Raw genomic sequence first — 17,576 nt, forward strand, 5'->3', positions numbered from 1 at the left:
GGTTCCTGGTGTGTCCGCTGTGCCGTGCGTGTGATCATTGCTTGTACAGCCCTCTCGCAGTGTCCGGAGCAAGTATGGTGGGTCTGACACACCGGTGTCAATGTGTTCTTTTTTCCATTTCCAGGAGTGTAGTAATGAATACCGTTATACCGTTTAAATTTCATGGCAGTCCGGTAGGACTTAAGAGCTATGTATTTATAAAGATACGTGAGTTACTAAGAGGTTAAAAGAAATATGTGGTGGTTATACTATGTTATTAACTAAAATTACGTTAGTGTGAACTATAGAAAATGAGGCTATTATGCTGTTCTGGTTTAAGTATGCTCCAAGTTACATGTAGTTGAAATCGTGAAATAAATAGAAAGGAAGCTGTTATGCGATGTTGTTAGTAGTAGAGAGTGATGTTGGTAATGTAATTGGTGCGAAAGCTTCTGAAAATTGAGTAACATTAGCCATTAAGTGCGCCGTCATTTGTTAAAACTTGATAAAAGCGTTCGTGATTCAGCAAAAGAATCGTGTGTTAGTACATTAACACCTCTGTATGAACGACAAATATTTCAGCGTGTTAAGTGTGGACCTTTATCCACCAATGTGTTCGTTATGTGACAAAGGCCAGTAAAAAAACCAAACGTTATTGAATATTGACATTATTATTTACGAAAACCTTTATTGGTAAACTGAAATGATGGAAGTCTAGTAGTAAATAAGCAGAAGAAATTAGAAATTCTAAGATGATAAACTACGGAGCCAAGTAACGTGATTGCATATCAACCAAATTATTCTCAGAAGTCTTGCGTGAAATTTCCAGACAGTTTAACTGGCAACACGACGAAAGGGTAGACGTTAATGGAATGTATGTGAACCCGCTTTTGTTTGATGATGATATTCTACTGCTTGCCTTCAATGAAGATCAACTTCAACGTCAAATGGAACAAAATAATAGATTAAGTTTGACACTGCACTCGACAATCAGTTACAATATCACTAAACATATGAGTAACCAACAAATCCATAAGAACATAGAATTAATTAACGACGAAATAATAATACCAGTTTTTTTATTTTTTATTTTTATGATGGGGATTTGAAGACAATTTGGAGATCGATAGGAAAATAAATTAACAGAAGAGTACGTTATAAGTTTTTGTTGCTTATTATAAACACAAAATTAAGAACGTTTTACGGTAGCAATTCACTTCTCAACCGGTTTCCTGTTTACAAGGTCATAAGCAGACTGTTGTACCTTCGTACCGACGGAAGAATCACGTAACGTTATAAGTTACGTGTTTACAGGCGATGGAAGAGAGGGATTGGCTGGACAGAGAAATGAATAACGGGAAAATGGGACTGGAGTGCTTTTGATACATTCAGTAGAGATTTGGAAATGAAGCATTTACAATCAGTGTGTGTTAACAGTTTTTACCCACGTTAGACATGAACTTTTAGTGTAAATACCATTGAAAAACTGCATGTTTTTATGCGAGTAATGGAGAGATGGATCTTGGGAATTGGTAGGAGAAACGTGGAAACGAACAAATGGATCAGTGGACAGACTGCGGTAGGAGATGTAATTTTAACTGTTATGAAATCGAAATCGAAGGGTCCGAGGGATATAGCTGTGCTGTGGATGGGTGGCACATGGACCAAGAAAGCTCTTTCGAGGATTCCAAGACGTAAGAAAAGACCAATTTCGTGACCTGATGGAAGACGGGCAGGCGGCATCAGAAAATACTACGCAGCAATTAGGATGAGTGTGTTGCTGAAGAACGTAATGGATGGAAAAGTCCACAAGAGGGCTCCGTCCCACAGTGTTAACAGTCTGTTAACTGACGACGAACGAGTACGACTGAAAGAAAAATGTAGGGTATACAAAAGGCAAATTAAGGCAATAACAGAAAATGGTGTAAAGGTACTGCAGGTAACAGAATCTGTCGCAGCAGGAGCAGCAGCTTGTTTCTAGAGCCGTTGGCCACTCACCCCCTTCGGGACGCGGTAGTTGCTGAGCACCAGGTTGTCCGCGACCACCTGACGACTGCCGCCCAGAGCCACCGGCCGCAGTCTGCCAACATAACAACACGCATACACTACTACCAACTGTAACCAGTCCTCCACAAAACGTTTACAAAAGGGAGTCCTATTCTTTGGAGTATAATGTTAGACAACTACAAGCAATCACATTTACAGGAAATACGCCACGGTGTGATAAAAACTAATGAATCGGGAGTACAGAAACCAGCATATGATGCAGAAAAATTTCCGCTACCAGTCACAATATAAGATTATTTATTCGTCACACGACCGGTTTCCATCCTCAGGCGTTTACTCATTCATGTACATGTTTATATTGCTGGAGATCACTGTTTGAATACAAAAAAAATATTTGCTGGTGACTAAACAGATACAAGTGGAACATTTGTAAGTGGCAAGGCAGCATTTGTCGAAAATGTATCTGTACTTACACAAAGATGAAGTAACCTTATTATAATTGTGCTGTGGTGACAGTTTTTCCACTCAGTTGCACATTTGTTACCACTTTCAGGTCCATGCTTCTTAAAATTCAGCTTCATATTTCACTACTGTGTCGTGAACTCGTGATATACAGGGTGGTCCATTGATAGTGACCTGGCCAAATATCTCACGAAATAAGCATCAAACCAAAAAACTACAAAGAACGAAACCCGTCTAACTTGAAGAGGGAAACCAGATGGCGTTATGGTTGGCCCGCTAGATGGCGCTGCCATAGGTCAAACGGAAATCAATTGCGTTTCTTTAAATGTTGTTGTTGTTGTGGTCTTCAGTCCTGAGACTGGTTTGATGCAGCTCATGCTACTCTATTCTGTGCAAGCCTCTTCATCTCCCAGTACCTACTGCAGCCTACATCCTTCTGAATCTGCTTAGTGTATTCATCTCTTGGTCTCCCTCTACGATTTTTACCCTCCACACTGCCCTCCAGTACTAAACTGGTGATCCCCTGATGCCTCAGAACATGTCCTACCAACCGATCCCTTCTTCTAGTCAAGTTGTGCCACAAACTCCTCTTCTCCCCAATTCTATTCAATACCTCGTCGTTAGTTATGTGTCGACCCATCTAATCTTCAGCATTCTTCTGTAGCACCACATTTCGAAAGCTTCTATTCTCTTCTTGTCTAAACTATTTATCGTCCATGTTTCATCTTCCATACATGGCTACACTCCATACAAATACTTTCAGAAACTACTTCCTGACACTTAAATCTATACTCGATGCTAACAAATTTCTCTTCTTCAGAAACGCTTTCCTTGCCATTGCCAATCTACATTGTATATCCTCTCTACTTCTACCACCATCAGTTATTTTGCTCCCCAAATAGAAAAACTCCTTTACTACTTTAAGTTTCTCATTTCCTAATCTAATTCCCTCAGCATCACCCGATTTAATTCGACTTCATTCCATTATCCTCGTTTTGCTTTTGTTGGTGTTCAATTTATACTCTCCTTTCAAGACACTGTCCATTCCGTTCAACTGCTCATCCAAGTCCTTTGCTGTCTCTGACAGAATTACAATGTCATCGGCGAACCTCAAATTTTTATTTCTTCTCCATGGATTTTAATACCTACTCCGAACTTTTCTTTTGTTTCCTTTACTGCTTACTCAATATATAGATTGAATAGCATCGGGGAGAGGATACAACCCTGTCTCACTCCCTTCCCAACCACTGCTTCCCTTTCATGACCCTCGACTCTTATAACTGCCATCTGGTTTCTGTATAGATTGTAAATAGACTTTCAATCCCTATATTTTACCCCTGCCACCTTCAGAATTTGAAAGAGAGTATATTCCAGGCAACATTGTCAAAAGCTTTCTCTAAGTCTACGAATGCTAGAAACGTAAGTTTGCCTTTCCTTAATCTCTCTTCTAAGATAAGTCGTAGGGTCAGTATTGCCTCACGTGTTCCAACATTTCTACGGAATCCAAACTGATCTTCCCCGAGGTTGGCTTCTACCAGTTTTTCCATTCGTCTGTAAAGAATTCGCGTTAGTCTTTTGCAGCTGTGACTTATTAAACTGATAGTTCGGTAATTTTCACATCTGTCAACACCTGTTTTCTTTGGGATTGCAATTATTATATTCTTCTTGAAGTCTGAGGGTATTTCGCCTGTCTCATACATCTTGCTCGCCAGATGGTAGAGTTTTGCCAGGACTGGCTCTCCCAAGGCTGTCAGTAGTTCTAATGGAATGTTGTCTACTCCCGGGGCCTTGTTTCGACTTAGGTCTTTCAGTGCTCTGTCAAACTCTTCACGCAGAATCATATCTCCCATTTCATCTTCATCTACATCCTCTTCCATTCCCATAATATTGTCTTCAAGAACATCACCCCTTATAGACTCTCTATATACTCCTTCCACCTTTCTGCTTTCCCTTCTTTGCTTAGAACTGGGTTTCCATCTGAGCTCTTGATATTCATACAAGTCGTTCTCTTCTCTCCAAAGGTCTCTTTAATTTTCCTGTAGGCGGTATCTATCTTACCCCTCGTGAGATAAGCCTCTACATCCTTACATTTGTCCTCTAGCCATCCCTGCTTAGCCATTTTGCACTTCCTGTCGATCTCTTTTTTGAGACGTTTGTATTCCTTTTTGCCTGCTTCACTTACTGCATTTTTGCATTTTCTCGTTGCATCAATTAAATTCAGTATCTCATCTGTTACCCAAGGATTTCTACTAGCCCTCGTCTTTTTACCTACTGGATCCTCTGCTGCCTGCACTATTTCATTCCTCAAAGCTACCCATTTTTCTTGTACTGTATTTCTTTCCCCCATTCCTGTCTATTGTTCCCTCATGCTCTCCCTGAAACTCTGTACAACCTCTGGTTCTTTCAGTTTATCCAGGTCCCATCTCCTTAAATTCCCACCTTTTTGCAGTTTCTTCAGTTTTAATCTACAGTTCATAACCAATAGATTGTGGTCCGAGTCCACAGCTGCCCCTGGAAATGTCTTACAATTCAAAACCTGGTTCCTAAATCTCTGTCTTACCATTATATAATCTATCTTAAATCTTCTAGTATCTTCTGGGTTCTTCCATGTATACAACCTTCTTTCATGATTCTTGAACCAAGTGTTAGCTATGATTAAGTTATGCTCTGTGAAAATTCCACCAGGCGGCTTCCTCTTTCATTTCTTAGCCCCAATCCATATTCACCTACGACGTTTCCTCCTCTCCCTTTACCTACTCTCGAATTCTAGTCACCCATGACTATTAAATTTTCGTCTCCCTTCACTACCTGAATAATTTCTTTTATCTCATCATACATTTCATCAATTTCTTCATCATCTGCAGAGCTAGTTGGCATATAAACTTGTACTACTATAGTAGGCGTAGGCTTCGTGTCTATCTTAGCCACATTAACGCGTACACTATGCTGTTTGTAGTAGCTTACCCGCACTCCTGTTTTTTTATTCATTATTAAACCTACTCCTGCATTACCCGTATTTGATTTTGTATTTATAACCCTGTATTCACCTGACCAAAAGTCTCGTTCCGCCTTCCACCGAACTTCACTAATTCCCACTATATCTAACTTGAACCTATCTATTTCCCTTTTTAAATTTTCTAACCTACCTGCCCGATTAAGGGATCTGACATTCCACGCTCCGATCAGTAGAACGCCAGTTTTCTTTTTCCTGATAACGACGTCCTCCTGAGTAGTCCGCGCCCGGAGATCCGAATGGGGGACTATTTCACTTCCGGAATATTTTACCCAAGAGGACGTGATCATCATTTAACCATACAGTAAAGCTGCATGCCCTCGGGAAGAATTATGGGTGTAGTTTCCCCTTACTTTCACCCGTTCGCAGTACCAGCACAGCAGCAAGGCCGTTTTGGTTAGTGTTACAGGGCCAGACCAGTCAATCATCCAGACTGTTGCCCCTGCAATTCCTGAAAAGGCTGCTGCCCCTCTTCAGGAACCACACGTTTTAAATAGGAACCCCCATGTTTTATTACATATTCGTGTATTACGTAAACAAATATGAATCTTTTAGTTGGACCACTTTTTCGCTTTGTGATAGATGGCGCTGTAATAGTCACAAACGTATAAGTACGTGGTATCACGTAATATTCCGCCAGTGCGGACGGTATTTGCTTCGTGATACATTACCCGTGTTAAAGTGGACCGTTTACCAATTCCGGAAAAGGTCGATATCGTGTTGATGTATGGCTATTGTGATCAAAATGCCCAACGGGCGTGTGCTATGTATGCTGCTCGGTATCCTGGACGACATCATCCAAGTATCCGGACCGTTCGCAGGATACTTACGTTATTTAAGGAAACAGGAAGTATTCAGCCATATCTGAAACGTCAACCACGACCTTCAACAAATGATGATGCCCAAGTAGGTGCTTTAGCTGCTGTCGCGGCTAATCCGCACATCAGTAGCAGACAAATTGCGCGAGAATCGGGAATCTCAAAAACGTCGGTGTTGAGAATGCTACATCAACATCGATTGCACCCGTACCATATTTCTATGCACCAGATATTGCATGGCGACAACTTTGAACGTCGTGTACAGTTCTGCCACTGGGCACAAGAGAAATTATGGGGCGATGATAGATTTTTTGCACGCGTTCTATTTAGCGACGAAGCGTCATTCACCAACAGCGGTAACGTAAACCGGCGTAATATGCACTATTGTGAAACGGAAAATCCACGATGGCTGCGATAAGTGGAACATCAGCGACCTTGGCGGATTAATGTATGGTGCGGCATTATGGGGGGGGGGGGGAGGTGAAGGATAATTGGCCCCCATTTTATCAATGGCAATCTAAATGGTGCAATGTATGCTGATTTCCTACGTAATGTTCTAGCGACGTTACTACAAGATGTTTCACTGAATGACAGAATGGCGATGTACTTCCAACATGATGGATGTCCGGCACATAGCTCGCGTGCGATTGAAGAGGTACTGAATAGCATATTTCATGACAGGTGGATTGGTCGTCGAAGCACCATACCATGGCCCGCACGTTCACCGGATCTGACGGCTTCGGATTTCTTTCTGCGGGGAAAGTTGAAGGATATTTGCTATCGTGATCCACCCACAACGCCTGACAACATGCGTCAGCGCATTGTCAATGCGTGTGCGAACAGTACGGAAAGCATCGTTACACGTATTGCCAAATGCATTGAGGTTGACGGACATCGTTTTGAGCATTTATTGCATTAATGTGGTAATCACGCTGTAACAGCAAGCGTTTTCAGAAATGATAAATTCACAAAGGTACATGTATCACATTAGAACAACCGGAATAAAATGTTCAAACGTATCTACGTTCCGTATTTTAATTTAAAAAACCTACCTGTTACCAAATGTTCGTCTAAAATTGTGAGCCATATGTTTGTGACTATTACAGCGCCATCTATCACAAAGAGAAAAAAAGTGGTCCAACTAAAACATTCATATTTCTTTACGTACTACACGAATATGTAATAAAAATGGGGGTTCCTATTTTAAAAAAACGCAGTTGATATCCGTTTGACCTATGGCAGTGCCATCTAGCGTGCCAACCATAGCGCCATCTGGATTCCCCCTTCAAGCTAGACGAGTTTCGTTTTTTGTAGTTTTTTCGTTTGATGCTTATTTCATGAGATATTTGGCCCGGTCACGATCAATGGACCACCCTGTATAATTGGAACGCGAAGCTGACGCGTGAAATGGACGAAACGCTGCGCTATTGCACTTCCCGAGATGCAAGAGTGATCTGCACGTTGCTCGCAGTCGCAATGTGATTGACTTACGTATTCTTACTTCCACTGTTGTCACGAGGGCCGAGAGTAATAATAGGGATTTCTGCCACAATCATTGTTATGTTCATAACGGTGTCCCACGTGCTTGTATTTATCTACGTACAGACTACAAAACATTACCAACCGGTGTACGCCGCCGCATTCCACCGCCTGGTTCAACCTTTCGCCTCTGCAGTTGTGTAGAGGAATGGGGCGCAATCGGTGCTTTTTGTGGGAACGGCTCACTACGAAGTATGTTATTCTGTATGGAAGTATGTACAGGTGTATGGCATCGGTGTACTGTACACCTTAATTAGTGTGCTGTAATCGTGATATTAATTTACCTGCCCATCCTGTCTAGTCATTCGATATGTTATTCACAAATGAGGAAATGGTTGACAGGATATTTCTGTACGGAGAATGTCACAAAAATGGCACATGTGCGGCACAGGTATATGCCCAGCGGTACCCTAATAGACATCCGACGCGCGACAGGCCGATTGTCTCCATGAACGTGGATCCGGAGCAGAGACAGGAAGCAGCAGAGGTAGCTCTTCTGGCGCCCGCCGCTATAAATCCTCATGCAGGTATTCGTGAAATGGAGAGACAGATGGGAATCCCTCAAACAAGCGTGATGCGTATTTCGCACAGGCATAGATACCACCCGTATCACGTGACGCTAAATCAAGGCCTCCCTGGGGATGACGTTCACAATTGCGTGGAATATTGTCAGTGAGTTCTGTGGCAAGGCCACGATTTTAAGACTAAAGGTACTGCTTACCGACGAGGCCACGTTTACAAACGATGGGAACGTCAGCTGACAGAATATGCACTACAAGTCACCAGAAAACCCACACTAGATCCGCCGGGTTGAACATAAACGGCAGTGGAATGTCAATGTATGGTGTGGATTTGTAGGATACCGCATCAATTGCCCACATTTCATCGACGGCGCTCTTTAACGGGCGACAGTACGAGCTGTTCCTGCTATGTACCTTACTTGCATTGATGGAAGACCTACCCCTTCATTTGCATAAAATTATGTGGTATCAACATGAAGGATGCCCTGCGCATAATGCCATGGTGGCACGACAGCCGCTAAACCAACAATTCCCACATCGCTGGATTGGATGGCGCAGTCGCATTCAGGGATTTCCAGTACTGGAAACATGTGAGAGATGTGATGTGAAAGCCCTTATTACCGCTGCTTGCGCTGCAATAACATTACAAACACAGAGAGCCGAGAGTGGGACCGTGATGGAGCGCGCACAGCAGTGCTGCCAAGTAATCGGTGATCTCTTAGAACATCCGTTGTAGCACTTTGGCTGTGAAACGTGTGATTACACACCGGCATACATTTTGTGCATTATGGAGAAGATGTATGTTCGTTTTTCTGGCACTACTGTACGTTTATGTATACGTTGCGCCATCTGCAATGTTTCAATAGTGTCGCAGTCATTAAAGATGTTCAGTGACATGTGATGTACATGGAACGTATCATTGTGTAAGTGATGTACAACTATGTACAAATAGCATGTATCCCTCTGGGCGATCCTTCGACAGCTATTAATTTTGTTTAATCTGGTCGGAGGTTATCGGCATTTCGTCACCATTTATGTCCATTGTAGTACTGTCGAAAAGTTCAATAAAGCATGCACGAATAAACCGTGTCCTTGTTTTCATTATGGGTGACTGGACATCAGCATGTTTCCCAGGCCACGTACTAACAGTGCAAACAGCAATATGTAAGCACAGCGTTTGTCGCATCGCAGTACGTCAATCACGTCGCGATTACGAGCAACGCGCGGGTCACGCATGTATCAAGGGAAGTGCAGTAGCGGCGCATTTTGTTCATTTCACATGTGAACATCGCGTTGCAATTTCTCAGGATGTAATTGACGTATTGCGGTGCAACCAACACCATTATTATTGTGATTTCTCATGTTCTTGATTGCGTATGGAATAATATGGGGTGTCTAGTTTAAAAAAAAAACATTTCCACATTATTTCGAATATCTCATAGTATTTACTTTCGTGAGCCCCTGCCGTATATTCATGTCCCTGAAATCCGTTTGTGGTTCCAGACATAATGGCGATGAAAAATTTGGATGGGAACCCTGGTAGACTGACTGGCTACATAGTGTGTTAATTATAAACTAAATTCGAGTTACAAACTATTGTGTTTTGTTATATAGTCCTCTCAATGATTTTTCTCATACTCAGCCAAATCAATCGTTAATCTGAGAAACTTATCTACGACACTGTCTATAAATTCTAACGTTTCACAGTTTTTATAGTTACTATGTACCAGTAGCATAGTGATATTTGTGTATTTATCTAATGAAACAGACCAAGGCACTGATCTGAATTGATTAGGATTTTGAGGTTCCTAAATGACACTATACTGTAATTGCACTTCGATTTACTTATATTGTTGAGAGAATAAATACATAAATTGAATTGATGTAGCAACCAGTGTAAACAATAAATAAGATACGGGACAGGTTGTTTAGCATTTCTGCAGTTACAGTGCAACATTAATCACTGCTCAGTGGAGTTTATTAGCTGAGACCATAGATACACATGGACTGCCACCTCGCTCCCATCTCTGCTGTTCTGAGCTTTGAAAGCACAAGTAAGTGAAATAACACTGAATCACTGTCGTTACGTGTTATGCCAAGTATCTTCTACCAGTGTCTCCAGACCAATCCCCATTGTCCAGACACACTACAAGCTGCTTGAAAATACATTTACTCCGTAACTCAGTGCTTGGGGTGTACAGAATAAATTCTGCTAATTTCTGCCATGAAAATTAAGAAGGTTATTCAAAATGATGGACCAGTTTAATTAATTCTCATGTCAGGAAATGTAAATAGCATATGAATAATTTTTGCACTGTTGGGAAGAAAAGTATTCGAAGTATCGGTTAACACTGCTAGGGCACAGACAGATTCTTAAAAAACTACTCCTACAGTGCTCACGCCATCAGACAGCTTGTCAACGTCAGTTGTAAGATGGCTATGATGGAGCATAAGGCTTAATGGGTTCCTGAGTTCGAAAGAAGTATGTCGGAAATTTCAGTGCAGACGACACTTCAGCTCCCATTCTGCCACCTAGCAGGTGAGCAGGTAAGCAGACAGGTGTTGATTTAATTAGGATGTCTCTACAAAAGACGAAGAACGAGCCGACTACGTTAGTCTGTCAATTTTGGTTAGAACTTAGATGTTTGCAGTGCAGCAGGTTCAAAAAAATGGCTCTGAGCACTATGGGACTCAGGTCATCAGTCCCCTAGAACTTAGAACTACTTAAACCTAACGAACCTAAGGACATAACACACATCCATGCCCGAGGCAGGATTCGAACCTGCGACCGTAGCGGTCAAACGGTTCCAGACTGTAGCGGCTAGAACCGCTCGGCCACCCCGGCCGGCCGTGCAGCAGGTACGGGACACATTGTACACTTATAACCCATTTTGTAAATTTTAGAACTCTCTTTTTCCATCTTTATGCAGGTTGTTCATGTCCAATTTATATTTCATGAAACAGAAATTAATTAAATCGGGTTCATATTTTTAAATATGAATTTCCTCTCTCTCTCTCTCTCTCTCTCTCTCTCTGTGTGTGTGTGTGTGTGTGTGTGTGTGTGTGTGTGTGTGTGTGCGCGCGCGTGTGTGTGTGTGTGTGTATACATAAAATACCGACACAGATAACATGTCCCAACTGGTCACCTCATCGACTCCTTGACGCAAGCTTTGAGATACTTGCAGGCCTCCATCTTGTCGGCAGTGAGCGGCTGAGAGGCGGAGTCCGGCAGCTGCTCCCTCAGCTCCTGGTACAGCTTCTCCTGGACCCTCTGGTTTTTGCTCAGGAAGTACAGCGCCGTAGCAGCAGAGTTCGCCGTCTGAAAACGTCGTCACTCCCTCAACGAATATCTACTCACATGTCCACTCTGGCTCTCTGCTAACGCTGAGCTATTCAACACAACACACAGTAGACGCAGAATTATTTGTCATGAGATAGGCAATATCGATTTTAGCAGTGGCCACAGAGTTCAGAAAAGCAACTTAAGAAATTAAAGTTACATACACACTGCGCACTCAGAATAATGAGACCTCCTGCCGAAAGCTTGAATAACCACATTTTACACTGCAGACAACTGTGAGAGGTACGGGAAGAGAGAAGAGAGTGAATGATGTTCTGGAAAGCACCAACAGGGATGTGGAGCCATAACGACGCTAATGTCATGGCCAGCTGCACTAGGTTTCTCGGTTGAGGATTCATCGCGTTAACAGCTCGTGAGGTGACCCCCCCCCCCCCCCCCGGCTTCTCGATTCGGTTTAAGTCCGAGGAGGTGGTGGTGGTGGTGGTGGTGGTGGTTAGTGTTTAACGTCCCGTCGACCACGAGGTCATTAGAGACGGAGCGCAAGCTCGGGTTAGGGAAGGATTGGGAAGGAAATCGGCCGTGCCCTTTCAAAGGAACCATCCCGGCATTTGCCTGAAACGATTTAGGGAAATCACGGAAAACCTAAATCAGGATGGCTGGAGACGGGATTGAACCGTCGTCCTCCCGAATGCGAGTCCAGTGTGCTAACCACTGCGCCACCTAAGTCCGAGGAGTTTGGGGCCAGGAAAGTGCAGTAAGCTGATCCCAGTGCTCTTTAAACCGTGCACTGTGAGTTGTGTGACATGTCGCATTGTCCTGCTAGTAGATGCCATCGTGTCGAGGAAAAACAAACTGCATATAGGGGTGTACATGATCCCCAAGGATAGGTGCATAGTTGTGTTATAGACTGTGCCTTCCAGAACGACGCGATCACCCAGGGAATGCCACGAAAACATTCCCCAGACTGTAAGTATCCCCCCTCTGGCATGTGCCCTTCCAACGATTGTTGCAGGATGTTTACTTTTAGAAGTTTCATGCTGTGCATGCAAACGGTCATGTGTTCGATGGCGCATAAAACATGAATTATCAGTAAAGGCCACATGTAACCAGTCAGTGGATATGTAGTAGTGGTCCTGGCCTGCAAATTCCCACCTTTGTCACTGGTGAATAGCAGTCAGCATGGGTGCCAGAACCAGGCGTCTGCTGTGGAGGCCCCTAAGCAGCAACATTCACAGAATGGTCTTTCACGATACAATGTTAGTAGCCCCTTGGTTCATGTGGGCAGTCAGTTGCTCGAAAACTGCACGTCTATTCACCTGGTCACATCTCCAGAGCAGTTGTTCACCCCTGTCATCTATGGCCCCTGGCACACCACAGTTGCGTCGGCGCCAGTTTCCGAAAGCACCATTTTTCCAAGCACAGTATACTTTAACCAGACCGACATGTGAACAGTTTACAAACTTAGTCGTTTTGGAAATGCTTGCACCCTTGGCCCAAAAGCCAATGATTATGCACATTTGGACGTCGGAGATATATAAGGTGACCATCTCTCCCATATTTCTCGGATTTTCGCATATAACAATTCTTTTACCCTTGCGGTTTCCTTATCGACCGCTTGTATCTCACGTATATTTCTTCACTTATCGCTGTTATAAGTATTAATCCTGTGAAGCATTATCGATAGTTCAGATTCCATGACCGACAGCTCTCGAAAAGTTTCCATATAATAATCAATACCATTGCCTACATGTAGTCTTTCTTCCAGTCATGCTTCTGTGGAAAGAAGACAGTTTGGCTCCAGGGAATGTGAGGAGTGGAGAAAGAATATCATAGCCTGCATGTATAGAGGAATCGTGACAGGGCGAATGTTTACTTGTTTCTCGGTCAGTAATGGCAACCCACAGAAGCGCTTGCCTCATACCAATCAACAACTAAGAGGAAAAGTTGCAGAGTTCTGGAGCATGTGTAAATAATTACTTGTAGGGAGTAGTAGAACAACAGGGGTGCTACCCCACTCTCCATCATTGCCAGATGTATCCAAGATCGGAGCAATGGCGTCATCCAAGATGGCGGCCTGTAGGCTTGGTAACAGCACATGACGTAATCCAAGATGGCGGCCGTGACAGCTGATGATGCATGTACCGTTATGCAAGACAGTGGGAAAGTGCTACCCCCCAACTGGCGGAAAGTTTGAATTTTGGCGGTAAATTGAATTATGTACTTCTATGGGCCACCTGGCAGTGCCCTGTCCTCTGTTTCCGACTTTTTTGCATGATGGTGCGTCATCATCTTGGAAAATGGGCAGAAATTTCGAATTTAGGAGGGAATTTTGTTCTAAGAGCTTACTTCTGCAGCTGAGGGGAGTTAGTATGGTGTCGTCCCCACTAGAGACTGCTTATTATGTCATTCAATTCGAATATAATTTGTTTACATTTGTATAAATTTGTTTAAATTTGCTCTAATTTGTTTAAATTCATTATCTACCTACAGCAGTATTGGCTTAGTCTGGTGTTACCTCCACAAGAGGCTGAGATATCAGTGCTTGTTGAGCTGTCAGTGTAGAAGGAGCACGTGTTCTATCAAAGAGCTATTGGTGTCTGACTGGGAGGAGTTTAACAGCCATGTTACCTGTAAGCATACAGCTGAGGACTGCACCCATAGCCTCCTACATGATGGAAGCGAGCATTTATGTTTGAACATATGAAGAAGAAGAATACGGTCATGCACATAAATGCTTTGAATTAAACATGCATAATGCATGGAAACATCTGTCTCGGCTCCCACCCCACAAAAGCCAACTGCCTCCTATCCAGCAGACCAAACAACTGAGCTAGATCACGAGTTCGCCGCTAGGGGGCGCCACGATAGGTCACCTGATCACTCAGTTCAGTCAGGCAAGGGTCCGCCGATGGATCGCGCTGCACGGCATGTGTTTTGACATTTGCAGAGCACGTGTCGCTGGCTCCCATCCCCTCTCAGTCAGCCAGACGTCTGACCGCGCTGCTATCTGTAAGAACAAAACATTCGCCCGCTCCCAGCCCCCCGGCGCCACAACACAAACACCTGGGCGTCCGACCGCCTGTGGGAGTCTGAGAATGCTTTCATAACAGGTAACAGCGACAACAAAAGCATCGCGAGCTACTTAAAAGGATTGAGATATTTATCTTTCCCAAAACAGGAACGACATAAACAAAGGCAATGCGCTGCTACGGAACATTCACAGGTGTTCTTAACAGCAATGAACAAGGAGTTCCTTCAAAGCTCATCACATATGGGTCTCAACTTATCGAAATATTGAAAGACAATGAAAGGAATCTATTAAACATGTTAGATATTTAACTCCAACTCTAAAGAGTTCAAAACATATAACACTTCAGTGCAAAAGCTATAACTATGCATTTCGAGAAAAATTTTTTCCAGTATCCTGCTAGATGTGTGGCAGAACGAGAAAATAATTATTTACAGTGGGCTATGTCTTTCCCTATATCGTTCATCACTTTATTATTTTCTTGACGTATCATTCTATCACTCAGGTAAAATGATATTCACCTTTGAGAAACATTCCCAGACATAACAAGATGTTGAAAAATATGTATTAAACCCACTAGATATTCAACTCCAGCTCTGAAGAGTTCGAAACATACAACACTTTAGTACAAACGTGTGCACACCGTTCCTCACAAGCGTCTTCTAACCAAACTGCGTGCCTACGGAGCAATTGCCTCAGTTGTATGACTAGATTCTTGATTTCCTGTCAGAAAGGTCACAGTTCGTAGTAATAGACAGAACGTCATCGAGTAAAACAGAAGTAATGTCCAGCGTTCCCTAAGGAAGTGTTATAGGCCCTCTATTGTTCCTGATCTATATCAACGAAGTAGGAGACAATCTGAGTAGCCGTCTTAGATTGTTTCCAGATGATGCTGTCATTTACCGTCTTGTAAAGTCTTCAGATGATCAAAACGACTTTCGAAATGATTTAAATAAGGTAACTGTATGGTGCGAAACGTGGCAATTGACCCTGAATAAGGAAAAGTGTGAAGTTATTCATATGAGTACTAAAAGAAATCAGCTAAATTTCGATTACGCGAGAAGTCACACAAATCTGAAGGCTGTAAATTCAACTAAATACTTAGGGACTACAATTACAAATAACCTAAACTGGAACGATCACATAGATAATATTGTGGATAGAGCAAACCAAAGACTGCGATTCTTTGGTAGAACACTTAGAATGTGCAACAGTTCTACTAAAGAGACTGCTTACACCACGCTTTTCCGACCTATTCTGGAGTATTGATGGGCGGTGTGGGATCCACATCAAGTGGGACTGACGGATGACATCGAAAAAGTACAAAGAAGGGCAGGTCGCTTTGTATTATCGCGAAATAGGGGAGATAGTGTCACAGACATGATACGTGAATTGAAGTGGCAATCATTAAAACAAAGGCTTTTTTCGTTGCGACGGGATCTTCTCATGAAATTTCAATCACAAGTTTTCTCCTCCGATTTCGAAAACATTCTGTTGGCACCCACTACATAGGGCGAAATGATCAACACGATAAAATAAGAGAAATCAGAGCTCACACAAAAAAATTTAGGTGCTCGTTTTTCCCACATGCCGTTTCAAAGTGGAACGGTAGAGAGACAGCTTGAAAGTGGTTCATTGAACCCTCTGCCAGGCACTTTATTGTGAATAGCAGAGTAATCATGTAGATGTAGATGTATACATTTAGTTATAACTATACATTTCGAGAAATTCCACATAAAAATTTTCCAGCATCATGGTAGAATAATTTACTAAACTTTGAGCGGTCATATAAGCCGTCGATTCCACCAATAGCGCTACCTGAAATTCATCTTTTCCACTGTACACCTTTCCTAACTAGTAATTCTCCGTTTTTTATCATATGAAGACTCTGTAAATAATTTGCTTCAGTGTTTATGAAGCTAAGCTAAATGTAAGAAACACTAGGTAAAACAAAGTTAGTGTTAATACCAGCAACATACGGTAGAATTTCTCTTATATAACATTCACTGTGGAAAATCACAAAGCTTGCAGACTTTGAAGGAGTTGCAATATCTCATCAACTGCACGATAAGTGTTGAAAGCATTCTCGCATCAAGTAAGGTTGTGCAAAATACTCGCTTCCTTAATGGAGCTACAAAGCCCACTATTTGCCAGAATGTTTCTAAAGTGTTCAGAGCTCTAATTGCATTCCCTGCAGCTGAAATTTCTGATGGAAATATCTGATGAATGCACTGAGCTGAAAATACAGTGTGGTTAATTAATGGAATACACATAATGACTCCAGATCCAGAGGCTGAATTCAATATCATCCAGCGTGTATTCGAAATAGTATCATTATACATAATATGAATTCTATCGCTGTAAATCCATAAATTATCAGAGAGTCAGGTCTCTTTGATGTTTTGGACGCATCTGGCTGGTTCAGGCTCCAGTCGCCAGGGTTGCTAGTGGGCTCACCCCAAGAAACTCAACGCCCATTGGTTAACGTCTTGGTGACGTGAGAGGAAGCTCGGCATTCTATTTCAATCCTAGCATCCTTGTGTTCTCCTTCATTCCAATACAGTCAGCCAGTCCATCTGTCTGCGTTTCGTTGTCTTATTCACAATTATCATGAAGAGATCTTCAGCCAACTGCAGCGGGGAGTGGAAGCGCCCTCGCCTGAACGAGGTCCCCCGTAAATTATTACTTTCATATGAGTGTTATTTAGTATGTGAAACCCCATTTACAATACAGAACATCTCTGCGCATGCGTGAAAGTGAATTTCAGCACTTGTTGATGAGGTGCTGGACACGCTGGATGATGCGCTGGGAAGGGGAAATCCGACCCTGTCAGCTCAAAGAAGTGAGTATGAAATGTGTTTTGCGTTTTCGTAATATATCGAGTGTGCGATAATAACGTAATATAACG

At 42.7% G+C, this 17,576-nt stretch overlaps 1 protein-coding gene across 4 annotated transcripts in view; it reads right to left on the reverse strand.

The window, feature by feature from the left end:
- Nucleotides 1-17,576, reverse strand: part of LOC126481147 (probable cytochrome P450 301a1, mitochondrial) — a 517,008-nt gene that overhangs the window by 237,411 nt on the left and 262,021 nt on the right. For 2 of the 4 annotated variants that reach the window (XM_050104707.1, XM_050104706.1), the window contains exons 9-10: nucleotides 11,486-11,658; nucleotides 1,978-2,059 (exon numbers count right to left, since the gene is read on the reverse strand). The exons of the other annotated variants lie outside the window; for them this stretch is intronic. In XM_050104707.1, coding sequence (XP_049960664.1) covers nucleotides 1,978-2,059; nucleotides 11,486-11,658 — 255 coding nt within the window. The remainder of the gene's footprint in view (nucleotides 1-1,977; nucleotides 2,060-11,485; nucleotides 11,659-17,576) is intronic. 4 annotated transcript variants of the gene reach the window in all.

The sequence above is a fragment of the Schistocerca serialis genome, chromosome 5, assembly GCF_023864345.2.
Source record: "Schistocerca serialis cubense isolate TAMUIC-IGC-003099 chromosome 5, iqSchSeri2.2, whole genome shotgun sequence".
In the NCBI taxonomy this organism is placed as follows: Eukaryota; Metazoa; Arthropoda; class Insecta; order Orthoptera; family Acrididae; genus Schistocerca; species Schistocerca serialis.